The sequence below is a fragment of the Oryctolagus cuniculus genome, chromosome 1, assembly GCF_051225735.1.
Source record: "Oryctolagus cuniculus isolate XC-2025 breed Fujian yellow rabbit chromosome 1, ASM5122573v1, whole genome shotgun sequence".
Lineage (NCBI taxonomy): Eukaryota > Metazoa > Chordata > Mammalia > Lagomorpha > Leporidae > Oryctolagus > Oryctolagus cuniculus.
In genome coordinates this window covers 142,360,093-142,378,335 of record NC_142867.1, presented here as the reverse complement: position 1 = coordinate 142,378,335, position 18,243 = coordinate 142,360,093, and the positions used below count along the sequence as shown (strand labels likewise).

Sequence of the window (18,243 nt, the reverse complement as noted above, 5' to 3'; positions counted from 1 at the left end):
AAATTTGTGGAAAATGCACATTATGAAAAATCTATACATAGATTTCAAAAATTTTTGCAACAAAATAAACTGATCTTTTAATTCAATTTTCCAGGAACCATTTGAAGTACTCTTGTACTATCACACAATCCAGCAATTCCAATCCTAAGGATTTATCAAAGAAAAATGAAAATATATATGACTATACAAGATTTTTATAGGAATGTCCATAACAACTATTTCATAATAGCCCCAAATTGCTATCAACAAATGAATGGGACACATTAGTGTACCGATACACAGAAAACTCCTGTAACAACAGTAAAAAGTAATCAAACTACACATATAAGTTATAACATAGCTAAATCTCAAAAACATTACACAGAATGAAAGAAATCAGACACAAAAACTTAAATACTACATCATTCTGTTTATATGAAATCATACGAAAGAAAAAGTACTCTACGGTCGGAGAAAGCAGATCAACGGTTAACTGAATCTGAAGCTGGGTGAGGGAATGGCTATAAAAGGGTTAACTGACCTTCCAGGGATCACAGCAGTGTTTTAATTTTTTTTCTCCCATTGTCTCTCTGATAGGGCCTTTATTCACAACAAATTGTCCAGAAGGATTTGCCCTTTCTGGAACAAGCCAACCCAAGAGTTCATGCAGCAGGCTTCTCTCCTCGGGGCAGGTTTCTTCTCTGCTGGCTTCTGGGCAGTGGCGGCCATGCTCCCCGCGGCAGGCTCCTCCTGCATCCTGACACCATGAGCTCTGGGCTTCTTCACCTTCAACACCACCACAGGCTTCTTGCTTGCGGCCTCCTGCTGGTCTGATTTGGTTGCTAGTGCGGCTGCCGACTTCTGCACCCGGAGTTTTGCAGTTCCTGACCTGGCAGAAGATGGTGTTCCGCCACACAGTCTTTATTTATGGGTTCAGTTTAAACAGGATCCTCGCGTTCCTCTTCAGGACTCTGTGAGGAATCTGGCGTGGCGCTCACAGGGCTTTTTGGATCTCCGGGCTTTTCAAAATTCTGCTGAAGTCTGTATTGATGCGCATCTTGTGCATGAGAAGGCCGTAGTTACTCTGGAGAGAAGCAGCTTTGCCCCAAGTGCCATACAATTCATCTCACTTCCGGAAAGCACTCTATCGTGGTGGCGGTTATAAGGATGTATACAATTGTCAAAACAACCAAACTGTATACTGAAAAGGCGGTGCATTTATTGTATATAAAATTGTTCTCAAAGCAGTTGGTTTGCAAATATTACTATTACAGCCACAATAAGCCACCACAATTCTATGCAATAAAAATAAGAAATTAAAGGGAATATTAAAAGGAAAAAAAACACACCCATAATCTCACTATCCTAATAAAGCTTTTTCACTTTCTTTATTCCTTTCTAATTTTAGTTTGCCACATATCTAGCTTGCACAGCTGTTACCACTTTGTATAAACAAGTTTGTATCCAACTTTTTTATTTATATTATATACATTTTTATACTTTGTAGGCTGTACAAAATGACAACACAATAGTTTATCAAGTAGATATGTTATAATTTTGTTATTCACCAAAGTCCAGACATTTGGACTGTCACTGTTTCCAAATATAAAAGTTATTATAAGGGACATATTTCCATATAAAGACCTTTCTAATATGATTATTACTTTGGATGAATTCTCATGAACCAGCTTAACTTTTTAATTTTTCACTTCAAATAAGCTTTCATTTTAGGGTAAGCCGCATTAGTTTGCTGTAGCTGCTATAACAAAGTACCACCAACTCAGTGTCTTCAACGACAGAAATTCACTGCCCATAGTACTGGATGCCAGAATTTTGACAGTGAGGTATCCTCAAGGTGGTCTTCTTCAGAGGCCTGTGGAGAAGAGCTATCCCACACTTCCCTTAGTTGGTGTTTTCCTGTCAATATCTGGTATTCCTTGACTCACACAAGCCATCACCCAAATCTCTACCCTCATCATCAAAGATATCCTCCCTGTGTACATGGCTGTGTCCACATTCATGCTTTTCATGAGGACACCAGCCATATGAAATCAGGGCCCCGCCCTACTCTAGAATGACTTCATCTTAACCATCTACATCTGCAATGACCCTGTTGACAAACAAGGTCACATTCTCAGAGACCAGGGGTTAGCACTTCAACAACTGAATTCAGGGAAGGGGGGCACCAAATTAATTCATCACATAAATAATACAGACTCATTGTCTGAAAACTCCAACAGCAGAAAAAATATAACAAAAAGATGCAGGCCCTTCTCAGTGTCTGCCAAATCATTCCACAGAGGTGACCATTATCCACACCCTAACTTTTCTAACATCTGAACAACACCCTTGGCTTGCCACAAGCTAGCACTCTGTGCCACAGATATCCACATGTTAGAGCTAGTGCAGCATCTGCTATTCACTGCAAACGGTGGTGGAGTAGTGTCTGAATACCTAAGCATTTAAATAAGGTAGATAGGGGCTGGGCAGGCTAACCCCCTCGCCTGAGGCGCCGGCATCCCATATGGGCGCCGGTTCTAGTCCCGGCTGCTCCTCTTCCCATCCAGCTCTCTGCTGTGGCCCGGGAAAGCAGTAGAAGATGGCCCAAGTCCTTGGGCCCCTGCACCCACATGGGAGACCCGGAGGAGGCTCGAGGCTCCTGGCTCCTGGCTTCGGATCAGCACAGCTCCAGCTGTTGCAGCCAATCGAGGAGTGAACCAGGGGATGGAAGACCTCTCTCTCTCTGTCTCTCCTCTCTCTGTGTAACTCTGACTTTCGAATAAATAAATAAAATCTTAAATAAATAAAAAATAGATAAACATTTAAATGAAATTCAAGGGTCTCTGCAGAGTCCTTGGGTATCTCAGAATCACAAGGAAACCTTAGAAATACTCTGCCTTTAAGTTTAGCCAGTGGCACTATATTTTTCAAGTAGATTTAGGTTATACCTTGGCCCAGAATGGCTTGCCACTTACTAGCTAGTAAATTACTACTCTAAATTTAAGTTCTCTCATCTATTAAAACAGGACAATATCTATCTTCATGGAACTGTGAATATTTAATGAAATAATACCTGTATCACACATACTAAATACTCAATAACATTATTTTTTTGAATTTAAAAATTGCTTTAGTTGTGGTAAAAAAAAAATGTAAAATTTACCACTTTATTTTTAAGAGAGATTTACTGATTTATTTGAAAGTCAGAGTTACAGAGAGAGATGGAGAGACAAAGACGGAGGTCTTCCATCTGCTGGTTCACTCTGCAAAAGGCTGCAATTGCCAGGGCTGGCCTAGGCGAAAGCCAGGGGCAGGAGCTTCATCCAGGTCTCCCACACAGGTGGCAGGGGCCCTATCATTTGGGCCATCTTCTGCTGCTTTTCCCACGCCATTCGTAGGGAGTTGGATGAGAAGTGGAGCAGATGGGACATGAACCCGCACTCATACAGATGCCAGTGTTGTAGAGGCAGCTTTACCCACCACACCATGATACCAGCCCATGTTAGCCATTTTTAATTGTACAGTTCAGCAGTGTTAAATATAGCTGCTCTGGGGTAGACATTTTGTCAAGCAGTTAAGATGCTGGTTAAGGTAGCCAGGGTTGTGGTATAGCAGGTTAAGCCACTGCCTGCAGTGCTAGTATCCCACATGGGCGCCAGTTCCAATCCTGGATGCTCCACTTCCAATCCAGCTCCCTGCTAATACACCTGGGAAAGCAACATAAGATAACCCAAGTGCTTGGGTCCCTGCACCCATGTGAGAGACCTGGAAGAAGCTCCTGCCTCCTGGCTTCAGACTGCCCCAGCTCCAGCTATTGTGACCGTTTGGGGAGTGAACCAGCAGAAGGAAGACCTTTCTCTCTGTCTCTCCCTCTCTCTAACTGCCTTTCAAATAAATAAAATCTTAAAAAAAAAAAAAAAAATAGATGCTGGTCAAGATGTCCCCCCACAGCAGAGTACCTAGATTTGAGTCTTGGCTCCAGCTCCTAATTCCAACTTCCTGCTGATGCCAACCCTGCAAGGCAGTGGTGCTGGCTCAGTGAACTGGGTTCCTGCCACCCATGTGGAAGCCCTGGATTGGATTCCTGGCACTCAGCTTGAACCCCAATCATTTAAATATTGGGGCGAGGAGGGGTGAACAAGTAGATAAAGTTCTCTGCCTGTCTCTAATATTCTCTCTCTCTTAAATAAATAAATTCTTTTTTAAAAAAGTATACTCACATTGTTGTGCAACAGATCTCCAGAACTTTGTCACCTAGCAAATCCAGAACTCTGTAGCTATCAAACCACTCCCTCATTTCTCCCCTTCTTGCAGTGCTATTCTACGTTGTGGTTCCATAAATATGACCACTTTGGATACTTTATGTAAGTGTAAACATACAGCATATATTATCCTTTTTCTAGAAAATATGGAAACGAGGGTATGTAACTTATAAAAGATCCCACTACCAGAGCCAAGGCAGATCCAGATTTTCTGATTTCTAAAAAAGTACCTCATCCAGGGTTATTTGGTACTTTCAGTGGAACTATGAAAGCATTCAGATAGCCACAATTTTTATAAGTACTCCTTACGCCTACCATAAGGCAAAGGAGTATTTAAACCCCAAAGTCTTTAAACAATTTGGAAATCAAGATTTATGAGTCAAAATATGCCTGATTCCTTTGTCATGCTGCTAATCTGCAGAAAGTCCAATGTTGTCAATATTAAACAGAACCAGATCTGATAGGAATAACAGTCAAACTCAGAAAAAGTATAACTCACATATACAGGTCAGAGAAGAATAAGCCAGGCGCAGTTAGCAGCTCATACTGCCTGCCTCCTTAAGAAATACATGTGTGGTCTGCGAAACAACTGCATTTCAAGCCAGATGCAGAGAGCACGCAGCCACGTGTGCTGCACACATCCACACATCTCTCATCAGTGACCAGTCACCCACTACAGGTAGTACTGTTTGAACTTAGTTTTCATAGGGCTTTCTCCCCGAAAGTCCCAAGGAGCACTACCCAGGCATTTTTGACTGAAATACAGTGAGCCTATATATTAGAAAAATATTCTATTTCTATAGTGCACAAACCTAAAAATCCTCTTCATTTGGGAGCATGCTTGGGGCACAAAAGGAGAATGGAAGGTGGGAGTGAGGAGACGATTGGGAGATAAAGAATGGGATCTGGTCAATGTTCCTACTAAGGACTAAGCCAACCCAATTAAAGTTATAGCTTAATGGAAAAGCCAACATGATCATAAAACAAAAATAAGGCAAAACAAACTGAAAACATTAAACAGGTCATCCGGAGAACATCACTAAACATCTCAAACATTCTGCTCCTAATTGGCAATAAATGTCTTGATTGGGTCCATTTGAGCAGTGGCAACTCACTAAAAACAATCTGATACAATTTAAAGTTATGTTAAGCAGCACTTCATCTAAATGACAGAGAAAATCCCAAAACAAACAAACAAACAAAAACTATCAAGGAACACAAATGGTATCTCATTTTACCCCTCAGGGAAATCAAGTTTTCATTTTGGGAAGTAGGGAGTTCAAAGAATTCACATTAATGACTCAGGAGAGCAGGGCACACATGGAAAGATACAGAAAACAGTCACAATGAGACTCCACGTGTGGAATCAAGAGCTAATCACATCAAATATACTTAAAAGACTTAGGAGTGAGAGCCCTGAAAATGTAAAATACCACATTTATAGTGCAAAACAATGGAAAATCTCGTCAGACCAAATAAAAGCACAGTATTTAATAAAGCAGATGCCACTCTGTAGCTTACCATGCCCTGCCAGCACAGCATGACAGAACGCTTTTGTGCTGTGTCCATTGATCTGTGGAGTTACAAATGGAAACGGGCCCACAGGAAGTGAGGAAGGCAAGGAGAGCAGAATCTGTACACATAGGAACATGGTGCAGAGGGCAATGGGGTGTACTGGTCTCCTCTTCCACCCTCTTGGTCTTTCTGTGTGGCTTACTTCAGAAATCCTGCCATCTCTTCCCTCACATTTCTCAGAGATAGTACTACCAGCCCATCCGGACACCTAGGTGTTCTCTCTTGGAGGGAGACAAATTGTCCAACCCTCAGGTTTCTATAGAAGACAAACATCCCCCCACAACCCAGCAGGGAAAAGCAGAGAAGAAACAATTTTAGTATCTGTGATGGATGTCACGGAGTGACAGCCATAGATCTTCAGCTGACTCTGCTTTGGCCAAGATCACAGCCCCATCCCACAGTGCCATACCCCAATGACTGACGGTGCAGGGTCATAACAATCCAGCCCTCCTGTCCCAGGGCAGGGAAGCTCTGAAGGATCTCATAATTCTACCCCTGCCAACACGGTGAACACTTCTGTGGAGACTGCACATGACTAAACTGTCCTCTGCACAATCCTGCCTCCTTCCTTTGCTTCCCCAAAGCACCTCCTGCCTGCTAATCCCCAACTCAAAGTCGGAAGTCCTGAGAGCTCCTGTCTATAGTATCTCCTAACCCTCTCACTCTCTCTTCTCCAGAAGAACTGATTTAGTTGATCAATCTGGGAAAGGAACCTAAAAACGCCCAGCAGCATGTATTCCTGTCCTTCTGTCTTTCCAACCAGCACTGCCTGCAAATGGGGGTTTCTTGCCCAGTGCTATACCAACCTTGGCCAGGGAGCAGGTAGGCCTCTTGAGGTGGAGGTGAGGGGTCAGCTCACCTGTGCCTGGAGGATTTGTTCACCAAATCCAGAAGGACCCAACTGAACCACAGACGTAAGCTACCATTCTTGAATCCATTTTAGGAGTAAAGGAATGTTTCAACTTTCAATTGCCTATTTCTCAGCTGGTCCCTAACACAGGAGAAGAGAGATTTTAGTAGTCTCTGATAAACTCAGTATTACCCTGCATTGCTCCTCTCCTCTTTCCCTAACAGCTAATTGGTACCAAGTTTTGCTCTTTTGACTGTATGTTCAACACTGAAGCCATGATTTTTCTTATATTTATATTAATGTTTCCTAACCCCCATTAAAACTCCTTCAACTAAAATCCTTGCCTTTGAGGTTAAATGAATTCTTTAGTATGGGTCATTTAGCCCATTAGGATATGGCCCTACATAAACTTTCACACACACCAAAATCTGATAAATGGGATGGTCTATTCTTGTCATTAGTTGGAAGAGCTTTTCCAGCTACCTCTGAGTTGTCCTAGGAACATGCAGGCCCTGGGCTCTGCTCACTCAAGTGCTAGTATTTCATGCTGCGAGCTCAACTGTCATCCTCTGAAAGCCTCCCTGACCACACCCACATCCCCAAAACATTGTTCTCGCTTCTCTCGAGGCTGCCCTGGTACCTTCTGGATGTTGTGCTACTCCTTCCCTTGATATACTACAATACAATCCCTGGGTCTTTCCTCAAAGGCAGGATCTTTATATTCCCCAGTGTTCATAACAGTAGGCACTCAAGATACATTTATGGAATAAATGAAGGAAGGAAGATTAAGTAAAGACCAGAGAATAATAACAAGGTGGGGAATATGGTGGGATGACAAATGTCCCCCCAATACAGACTACTCTGCTTATACTTTGTCCTGTATACCAACTCATAAACAAACTCACAAGCTGTCACTCACATCTTTCCGAAGTTTGTCACAAACTATGGTATTTTTCTATTTTTAATTTTGAACTCTCCCGCTATGTATGACCACACCCACATTCTACCTGTTCATTTTCTTACTTCCACATGGAAGCTGCCACCTGGGCCTATATCACCACACTTTACTATCTATAATCCCATTCCTTTACAACTGACTCAAAAAACACCTACTGAACATTTACTATGTGCCAGGTTCTGGTTCAGGCTTTAGAACAAGGTTTCTGCTCTCATGGCCCTCGTCTAGTTTGGCAACAGGGATGGGGAGTAATGGGAAGATAGAAGAATCCATCAATATGTCAGGGGAAGCTTAAAACTAAGAAGAAAATTAAGGAAAAGTAAGGAGATCAAGTGTCTGAGACAAAATGATGAAGAAGGCCTCTTGGAGATGAGCAGGCCTGAGAGAAGTGTCAGAAAGCACCTGTGGCTCTCTGCAGAAGAGCTGTGGGGAGCAAACCGCTGAGGCTGAGTAGGAACAGCAAGGAGGCTACTGTGGCATGAGGGAAGGGAAAAGCCTGGAGAGATCGGTGAGGCCATGCAGGATGCTTCACGGAGGTCCTCACAGGCCAAGCAATGAGTCTGCATTTCACCCTGAATGGGCTGGAGAATGGCAGGTGGTCTGAAGCAGACACACATTTTAAAAGATCCTCTGGTTGAGAACACAGAATCTTAAGGAAAGAGGCAGACAGACAGGTAAGAAATCCTGCAATGACGTAGGGAGGGTGCCAGTGGAAGAAGAAGTTGTGAAATTGGTGGGAAGTGGTCAGGTTCTGGACATGGGTTATGGATAAAATCAACAGATCTACTGCTAGACTGAAAGCCAAAGATGACGCCAGAATGGCAGAACTGAGAAACAGGAAGAAAGAAGTCGCCTCTAACTTAGGGAGCCTGCAGGAGGAGTAAGTTTCAGTAAGAAGATGAGAAACTCACCTTGGACATGTTTAGTTTTAAGATATTCATGGAGAAGTAGGTTTTTACCTGTACTGGGGTACCTGGGTTCAATTCCTGGCTTTGGCTCCTCACTCCAGCTTCCTGTTAATGCACCCTGGGAGGCAGCAGTGATGGACTGAATAATTGGGTTCCTATTACCCTCATGGGTTTCAGGCATCTGGGGAATGAACCTGTAGATGGGAATACTCTCCCTCTGTCTATCTGTCTCTCTGGCTCCCAAATTTAAAAAGTAATATATATATTTATATATATATGTGTTTATATATATATATATATATATATATGCTGATGAACATCTAAGTACAGGTGTCAGATGGGCAATTAGGAGTGCGAAATTCAAGGGAGAGGTTTGGCCTGGAGATGGAAGCTTATAACTTGCCAGAACACGCATGCACACGCATATATACAAACACACTCACTCACCAACTTAAGCTTTTTCCAAGGCTCTTCCCATATTGGATCTTGTAACCAATCCATTTCAAAATAAAGCATGAATTCTGGTAGTCTGTATCTTAGGAAAAAGAAAGGGAACAAAATTCTGAACTGTTAAAGTTTAATTAATTTTATCCATTTGATAGTTTTTAAAAAAATGTTTAAGTTTTTTTTAATTTATTTATTTGAAAGGCAGAGTTACAGAGAGGCAGAGGCAGAGAGTGAGACAGAGAGAAAGAAAAGAGAGAGAGAGAGAGAGAGAGAGAGAGAGAGGTCTTCTATCCACTGGTTCACTCACCAAGTGGCCACACAATGGCCAGAGCTGCACCAATCTGAAGCCAGGAGCCAGGAGCTTATTCCAGGTCTCCCACACAAGTGCAGACGCCCAAACACTTGGACCATCTTCCACTGCTTCCCCAGGCTATCAGCAGGGAGGTGGACTAGAAGAGGAGTAGTAGGACACGAATTGGCACCCATATGGGATGCCGGCACGGCAGGCGATGGCTTTACCCACTACACCACAGCACTGGCCCCATTTGGTAGCTTTTTACCTTGCGCCTTCTATGAGCTAAGAATACGATGCTGAACAAAGACACAGTTCAATTCTGTGGAATTTAATGTCTGGTAAATGACAAATAACTACTTAAAAATGGTTGCTTTCTTAACTATTTTAGCAAATGACATTTTTTAACTTTTCAATTCAGAGATCAGCGTGGTTTCTTCCCAAGCCAGAGTGAAGAAGCTTCAGCCCCGAGCTGTGCTCTGAAGCTGGAGGCAGGCTGGTGTTGCAGGCCCGTGTACTGCAGCTGCTGCACTGCAACCAAGACTCACTGCATGGGCCCCTGGTCGGAGCAGGCCAGGTGGCACCTAGCATGGACACTAATTGCTTTTCATACAAGGGAATGGTTTCACCAACTCACGGCTGGTTTCATGAGTGAAAAATCTGTGTAAGCACATACCTTGCTTTCTAAATTGCATCTGGCCCACGAATGAATTAGGACCATAGTTTCCAGTGCAAAACTATTTAACCTCATGAGGAGAATTTTTTAATTAACTCCAATGTAATAGTCTTTATATTAAATTTAATTTTAGGGCTGAAACTTTGAATTCTACAAATCATACCAAATGCTGTTTTTATATTACTTTCTTCTTGTGCTTTATGAGAGATGGTCTATAAGCAATACTTACAAAAAGTAAAAAAGCAAATCCATAACATATAAAATCTAAACTATGTAAGTTTTTCAAAGACGTTTACAATGAAGCTTTCTAAAAATCAGGATGCATCAAGGTCTCACCATGTTTGAAAACTCCAATATGTAGAATAAACAGAATTCAAATTTTTTTAAAGATTTATTTACTGATTTGAAAGTCAGAGTTACACAGAGAGAGAAGGAGGGGCAGAGAGAGGTCTTCCATCCGCTGATTCATTCCCCAAATGGCTACAACAGTCAGAGCTACACCGATCCAAAGCCAGGAGATTCTTCCGAGTCTCCCACGTGTGTGTAGGGGCCCAAGGACTTGGGCCATCTTCTGCTTTCCCAGACCATAGCAGAGAGCTGGACTGGAAGAGGAGCAGCCGAGACTAGAACTGGTGCCCTTATGATATGGTGGCGTCTCAGTGTAGGGTTTTAATCTGTTGTGCCACAGTGCTGGTCTAAACCATCTTCTACTGCTTTCCCAGGCCATAGCAGAGAGCTGGATCGGAAATAGAGCAGCCGGGACTTGAACTAGCGCCCAGATAGCATGCCGGCACTAAAGGCAGCGGCTTTACCTACTACGCCACAGCACCGGCCCCAGTAAAATCATTTTTTAATTTGAGAAGTAGAGAGATAGAGACAGACACACTCAGAGTTCCCATCTACTGGTTCATTTACCAAATGCCCAGGAGCCAAAAACTATATCCAGGTGCCCCATGTGGGTGGCAAGGAAGCAACTAACTGAGCCATCACTACTGCCTCTCAGGGTCTGCATTAGAAGAAGCTGAAATCAGAAGCCCAAGCAGAGTATCAAGCCCAGGTACTACAAAGTGAATGCAGGTGTCCTAACCAGCATTTTAACCATGAGGCCAAATGACTGTCAGAAAGAGAGATTTTTAAAAGAAATTTATATACTAGTCTTTAAGAAAAATTATTTATTTACTTGAGAGGTAGAGTTACAGAAAGAGATAGAGAGGGAGAAAGGTCTTCCATCCACTGGTTCACTCCCCATATGGCCGCAATGGCCAGAGCTGGGCCAATCCAAAGCCAGGATCCAGGAGCTTCTTCCAGGTCTCCCACGCGGGTGCAGGGCCCCAGCACTTGGGTCATCTTCTGCTGCTTTCCCAGGCCATTATCATGGAGCTGGATCAGAAGTGGAGCAGCCAGGACATGAACTGTTGCCCAAATGGGATGCCAGTGCCACAGGCGGAAGCTTAACCCACTATGCCACAGCACTGGCCACATATATACTAATCTTTTATTGTTTATTAGAGATATCATGGAATAAAGGTATCACTTGCAAGTCAGTATTTTGGCAAACCTTGTGGTGACATTCAATTTTGGGTTTATGTCATTTCAGTCTGCCACAATGAAAGTTAGTGTGAGGTGACAAACTTTAGAACTGGTCAAAAGAGTAAAATAAACTGAGGCTGGGAGGAAAGATGTCTTAACACATTTTCTGCAATGACTGGTGGTGAAAACAAATATGAATCAAAGCAACTTTTTACAAAAAAAAAAAAAAGATTTATTTCTTTATTTGAAATTCAGAGTTACAGAGAAAGACAGACAGACAGAGATCATACATCCATTGGTTCACTCCCCAGATGGCTGTAATGGCCAGTGCTGGGGCCAGGCTGACGCCAGGAGCCAGAAGCCAGGAACTTCATCTAGGTCTCACACATGGGTGGCACTGGCCCAAACACTTGGGCCATCTTCTGCTACTTTTCCCAGACCATTAGCAGGGAGCTGAATAGAAAGTGGAGTAGAGGGTATATGAACCAGTGCCTATTTGGGATGTCAGCGTCACAGGTAGCAGCTCTACACACTATGCCACAATGCTGGCCCCCAAAGCAACTTTTAAGAAATCATAGGTTGGCCGGCGCCACAGCTCACTTGGCTAATCCTCCGCCTGCGGTGTCGGCACCCCGGGTTCTAGTCCCAGTTGTCCTCTTCCAGTCCAGCTCTTTGCTGTGGCCCAGGAAAGCAGTGGAGGATGGCCCAAGTACTTGGGCCCTGCACCCCATGGGAGACCAGGAGGAAGCACCTGGCTCCTGGCTTCGGATTGGCACAGTGTGCCGGCCGAAGCAGCCATTTGAGGGTGAACCAACAGGAGGAAGATCTTTCTCTCTGTCTCTCTCTCTGTCTAACTCTGCCTGTCAAAAAAAAGGAAAAAGAAAATGGGTTCATGAATTCAGTCTCCACCCCTGGAGGCGGCCTTTGGGGAAAAAAAAAGAAAAAAAAAGAAATCATAGGTTGAGGGACCAGTGCTGTGGAAAAGCAGGTTAAGCTGCGGCCTGCGACACTGACATCCCATATAAGCGCCAGTTTGCTTTCTAGCTGCTCCACTTCCAATTTAGATCCCTGCTAATGTGCCTGGAAAAGCAGCAGAAGATGTCCTTGGACCCCTGTCACTCACATGGGAGATCCAGAAGGAATTCCAGGCTTTTGGCTTCAGCCTGGCCCAGCCCTACCCATTGAGGCCATTTGGGGAGTAAACCAGTGAATGGAAGACTTGTGTGTGTGTGTGTGTGTGTGTGTGTGTGTGTCTCCATCTGTCTCTGTAACCCTGTCTTTCAAATAAATAATAAATCTTCAAAACAAGGAAGGAAGAAGGGAGGAGAGAGGGAAGAAGAGAGGAGGAAGGAGGGAGGGATGGAGGGGGAGGAGGTAGGGATGGAGGGGGAGGAAGGGAGAGAGAGAGAGAGAAAGAAAGCAGATAGGGAAGGGCGGCCGGCGCCGCGGCTCACTAGGCTAATCCTCCGCCTTGTGGCACCTGCACACCGGGTTCTAGTCCCGGTCAGGGCACCGGATTCTGTCCCGGTTGCCCCTCTTCCAGGCCAGCTCTCTGCTGTGGCCAGGGAGTGCAGTGGAGGATGGCCCAAGTGCTTGGGCCCTGCACCCCATGGGAGACCAGGAGAAGCACCTGGCTCCTGCCATCGGACCAGCGCGGTACGCCGGCCGCAGCACGCCGGCGGGGGCCATTGGAGGGTGAACCAACGGCAAAGGAAGACCTTTCTCTCTGTTTCTCTCTCTCACTGTCCACTCTGCCTGTCAAAAAAAAAAAAAAAAAAAAAAAAAAAAAAAAAAAAGATAGGGGAGGGGAGGGGGAAAGAAATCACAGGTTGAGTAACCCTTATTTGAAAGGCTTGGTAGTAGAACTGTTTCAGGTTTCAGTTTGCTTTAGATTTTGAAATATATGTATAGACATCTAATGAGTTACCTTAGGGACGGGACTCATGAAATTCATTTATATTTCATATACAACTTTTATACATAGCCTGAAGCTATTTTAGAGAAATATTTTAATGTACTTTAAAAATTTTGAAAGCCATCAGCATATGAAGTCAGGTGTGGAATTTGCCACTTGTGACCTTATATCAGAGCTCAAAGTTTCAAATTTTAGATTATAAAGTTCAAATTTTTTGATTAGGGATGCTCAACCTATACAAGTACTTTATTAAATTCATAATAATTCATAATATCCTCTGAATAAATAAAACAGCTTCCTCCCTGCAACTGTGTTCATGTATCTCTAATTTTCATAAACTTTTCAAAAAACAGTTTAGGAGCACACATAGCACAGCAGGTTAAGCTGCAGCTTAGGATATCCATATCCCATAATGGAGTGCTGGTTTGAGTCTCAGCCATTCCACTACTGTCCATCTTCCAGCTAATGCATCCTGGGAGACAGCAGGTGATGGCTCAAGTGTTTGGGCCCTGCATCCCATGTGGGAGATCTGGATGGAGTTCTGGGCTCCTGCTTCAGCATGGCCCAGCCCTGGCTATTGTGGGCATTTCTGGACTGAACCAGCAAATGGAAAAGATCTCTCTCTCTCTCTCTCTCTCACACACACACACACCCACACACCCCTCCCCCATCACTCTGTATTTCAAGTAGATGAAAATAAATTAAAACTTTTTTTGAAGTTTATTAAACTCCTAAATAGTCTGTTATCCCAGTGTGCTGTTGACTATAACAAAATCTTGAACCAAACTGGCTCCAAGAGAAAAGGGAATGTAATAGAGTATTTAAGTCTAGGAAAGGCTTGGTTAAGAATCCAAACAATGTAAATATGACCTATTTTTTTCTCTTTTTACTTTTTGAATCTGTCTTTTCTTAATGCTATCTCAATTTCCAGAGAGTCTGTGGTCTCATGATGACTGACAGAAATTTCAGGGACTATGTGATAACAAATAACTGTTCATCAGAAAAAACAGAATATACCTCCCCAAACAAAAGCTGCAGAATAGACTCTCACTGGACTAACCTGGACCATCTGTCTATCTTTACCAGCCACTGTGGCCAGGGAAATGGAGCGGACGTGTGGTTAAGCCAAGTAGGACCCATCCCACAGGCTAGCTGGGATAACTCTTTACCAAAATGAACAATAAACAGCTGGGAAATTCAATGTACCATTAAAAACGGGAGAGGAGATACAGATATTAGAAAAGCAATTAGTATAAATTCATTATATAAATAAAAAATTTTAATTATCAATTAATATTTTTTAAATTTTAAAAAATTTATTTTATTTGAGAAGCACGGAGACAAAGAGAAAAACAGACAGAGAGCGAGCAAACTACTATCCCCTGGTTCACTCCCCAAATGCTCACAATGGCCAAAGCCAGGAGCCTGGAACTCAATCTATATCTCCAACGTGGGTGGCAGGGACCCAACTACTGAGCCATCACCTCCTGCCTCCTCGGGTGCCCATTATTAGGAAGCTGGACTCAATATTGGAGTCAGGACTTGAACACAGGCACCCTGATATGGCATATGGACATTCCAACTAGAGTCTTAACTGCTAGGCCTAATGCTTCCCCTAATTACCAACTAATCTTAAAGAAAAACTTGAGGTTACAGAAAGTGAAGCAAATAGAATACAGGTAACAAAGATTTTGGTATTGTTAAAATTAAAACAAAGTGGAGCATGGAAGAGGCATCTCCAGCGTCCCTGTCTCAGCTCTGAATTCCTCTTTGCCTCTGTTGTTCTTTCATTAAGGCCCTCAAGAAGCACATTATTATTCATGTGAAGCTACCATTCAGCTTGGACAATGATTTCTTCCCTAGGTTTCCAGACACCAGCTGGATCAGGCTAGGGCTGAAGACCCTTCCAAGCAGAGGAAAGGAATTTGTACAAAGTGCAAATCTGAGACAAGATCTGGCATGTTTGAGCTGATGTGTTAAGATCCAAGGATAGGCCGGTGCCGCGGCTCACTAGGCTAATCCTCCGCCTTGCGGCGCCGGCACACCGGGTTCTAGTCCCGGTCGGGGCGCAAGATTCAGTCCCAGTTGCCCCTCTTCCAGGCCAGCTCTCTGCTGTGGCCAGGGAGTGCAGTGGAGGATGGCCCAAGTACTTGGGCCCTGCACCCCATGGGAGACCAGGAGAAGCACCTGGCTCCTGCCATCAGATCAGCACGGTGTGCCGGCCGCAGCACACTGGCCGCGGCGGCCATTGGAGGGTGAACCAATGGCAAAAGGAAGACCTTTCTTTCTGTCTCTCTCTCTCTCACTGTTCACTCTGCCTGTCAAAAAAAAAAAAAAAAAAAATCCAAGGATATAGGAAGACTGTTGAGTGTCCTGCATGGTAAGCAGGGTGCAGAGGATGGGAAATGGAAAATGGAAGGATATTAGAATCAACAATATTAGGGTTAAGAAAAGCTGTGTATCAAGGTAGCAGGTGGGTTTTATCAATCAGACTAGTGGTTAACCCTTAGGGGATGTGTACTCCAAGTGGTACCTAAGATAATCCATTGAGATGTGACAATATCATCACTTTTGTATGTAAAAGAATTATGTTTTAGCAATATTTCATAAGTGCATGGGCACTCCCAATTTACTTAGTCTCAGTGTTATACAGACATGTCATAAACAGAAGAAGTGCAGTTTTGAGGAAAGAGGATGAAAAGGGACTCTTCACGTTTTTCTTCCCTCTCAAGACTGCATTCCAGCTTCTATGTGACCAATAAAGGAGGCCTACTAACTATGCTATCTAACTAAAGCACCCAGCAGATGGTTACCTGGCTTAAACAGATCCCTGCAATGAAGTCAGGGACCATCTTTAAAAGAAAATGTAGGCTTTCATCATCTTGGTGTGGGGAAATTTTTCTTAATAAAAATACAAAATAAAAAAATCACAAAGAAAGATTGAAAATGTGACTACAATAAAATTAAAAATCTGTCTTTTTGAAAAGAAAGAGGATGTAAACATAGATTGCAGAATGGAAACAAATAGCTACAATTTCTATGAAAATATATGCAAGGATTAAGAAATATGTGCAATACTTTCCCAAAACAGGTGCTCAGCTTCAGGGAACTGCAAATTAAAATCATAACAAATACCACCATACTCATTCATCAGAAAAATCTCAACTCTGAAAGTCTGATAATATCAAGTAACACAGAGGCTTTGGAACTCTCCCATACTAATTTTGAGAATTTAAATTGGTACCACTGCTGTGAAAAACAATTTAATACAAGCCAATCAAATTAAAGATATGCCACATTCCATGACCTGTAATTTCACTTCTTTACTAAACACATGTATTTGACCCTGGATACATGTGACAGAGTATACATAGCAACAGTGTTCCTAAATCCCAGACACTGGAAACCAACCTCCATCCCAGGATTAATGGATAACTGTGTTCTATTAATGAAAATAAGTAAACTATAACTACATCCTGCACCATCACTGAATCTTACACCATAATATGGAACAAAATGACTGAAACACGAAAGAACACATATGTTTTATTCCACTCTATCAAGTTTTTTTTTTTTTACTAAAAAAAGAGGCCAAACTACATAATTAAGTGGCAAAACTATAAAGCAGTGTAAATAAAAGTCAGGCTAGTGGTTACTGCCTCAGGGGGCCGTTGGGGAATACAGGCAGCAGTGCCTGGCAAGCAGCAGGTGCTCGGACAGTGTCTGTGCAGCTGATCCCACAGTGAGACTCAGCTACTCAAGAAGCAAACATTCTTAGAAGGTGTGAAAGACTCCTGTGAGCCTAACCAGTTTCTAAATCATAAGAATAGCCATTGAGGTGGTGCTATTTGATGGCACAAGTGTGGTTCTTGGTAAAACTCCAAAAAAATGTTTTGAGTGTGCTTCCAACATATGCTAACATAAGCCAAGCATCAAACAGAACACTAATTTCTCCATTGTACTAAAAACAACTCATCCTAACATTTTCAAATTTAATTTAGTAATCTGTTTTTACTGAATATTATAATTTATGGAAAACCACTTGGTTTTTGATTCAGGCTGTTTCAATCGTATTTTTAATGATCTAAGAACATAGAGTGCTCTAGGATTGTATTACTACAGCCAGAACATCCTAGCACATAGTAGGCATTAAATAAATGTTTGCCCAAGGAATTAACAACTATTATTAAAATTTTACTGTTGTACAATTTTCACAAAGATACTGTACGATGGGAATACACCTTTATGTCACTCTAAAACTTTTACAGAGAAAATATCACTTCTCTTTTTAAAAAAGATTTATTTATTTATTTGAGAGGCAGAGTTATAGACAGAGAGAGGGAGAAATAGAGAGAGAGGACTTCCATCACTGGTTCACTCCCCAAATGGCCATAATGGTGGAGCCAGGCCAATCTGAAGCCAGGAGCTTTTTCCTGGTCTCCTACGTGGCTACAGGGGCTCAAGCATTTGGGCCATCTTCCTCTGCTTTCCATTAACAAGGAGCTGGATCAGAAATGGAGTAGCGAGGACTTGAACCGGTGCCCATATAGGATGCCAGCACCTGCAGGTGGAGGCTTAACCTACTATGTCACAGTGCCAGCCCTGAAAATATCACTTCTAATATAAAGTATACCCAGACATGTACAATTGATTTATAAACCAAAACCAACTTCTGTCTTGCTACCCTTATGGCTAACACAGCATTATGTAGGTACTGATTTGTGACTGGGATATGTAATTAGACTGTTAAGAGTCAAATAATTAATATAATTCCTACACACCTCTTTAACTCATTTATATTACTGCACAGTTCTGGGGCTGTCTTGTCTCTCTTGTACCCGCCACTGTTTC

General features: G+C 42.8%; 1 protein-coding gene across 9 annotated transcripts in view; it reads right to left on the bottom strand.

The window, feature by feature from the left end:
* The window catches only part of FANCC (FA complementation group C), a 250,334-nt gene that overhangs the window by 140,115 nt on the left and 91,976 nt on the right, over positions 1-18,243 (bottom strand). The window contains exons 1-2 of one of the 9 annotated variants that reach the window (XM_089335855.1): positions 9,287-10,556; positions 8,980-9,067 (exon numbers count right to left, since the gene is read on the bottom strand). The exons of 7 other annotated variants lie outside the window; for them this stretch is intronic. In XM_089335855.1, coding sequence (XP_089191981.1) covers positions 8,980-9,048 — 69 coding nt within the window. In that variant the 5' untranslated portion in view covers positions 9,049-9,067; positions 9,287-10,556. Of the gene's footprint in view, positions 1-8,979; positions 9,068-9,286; positions 10,557-18,243 lie in introns of those variants that run through there. One more of the 9 variants, XM_070049814.2, reaches the window with a different exon arrangement.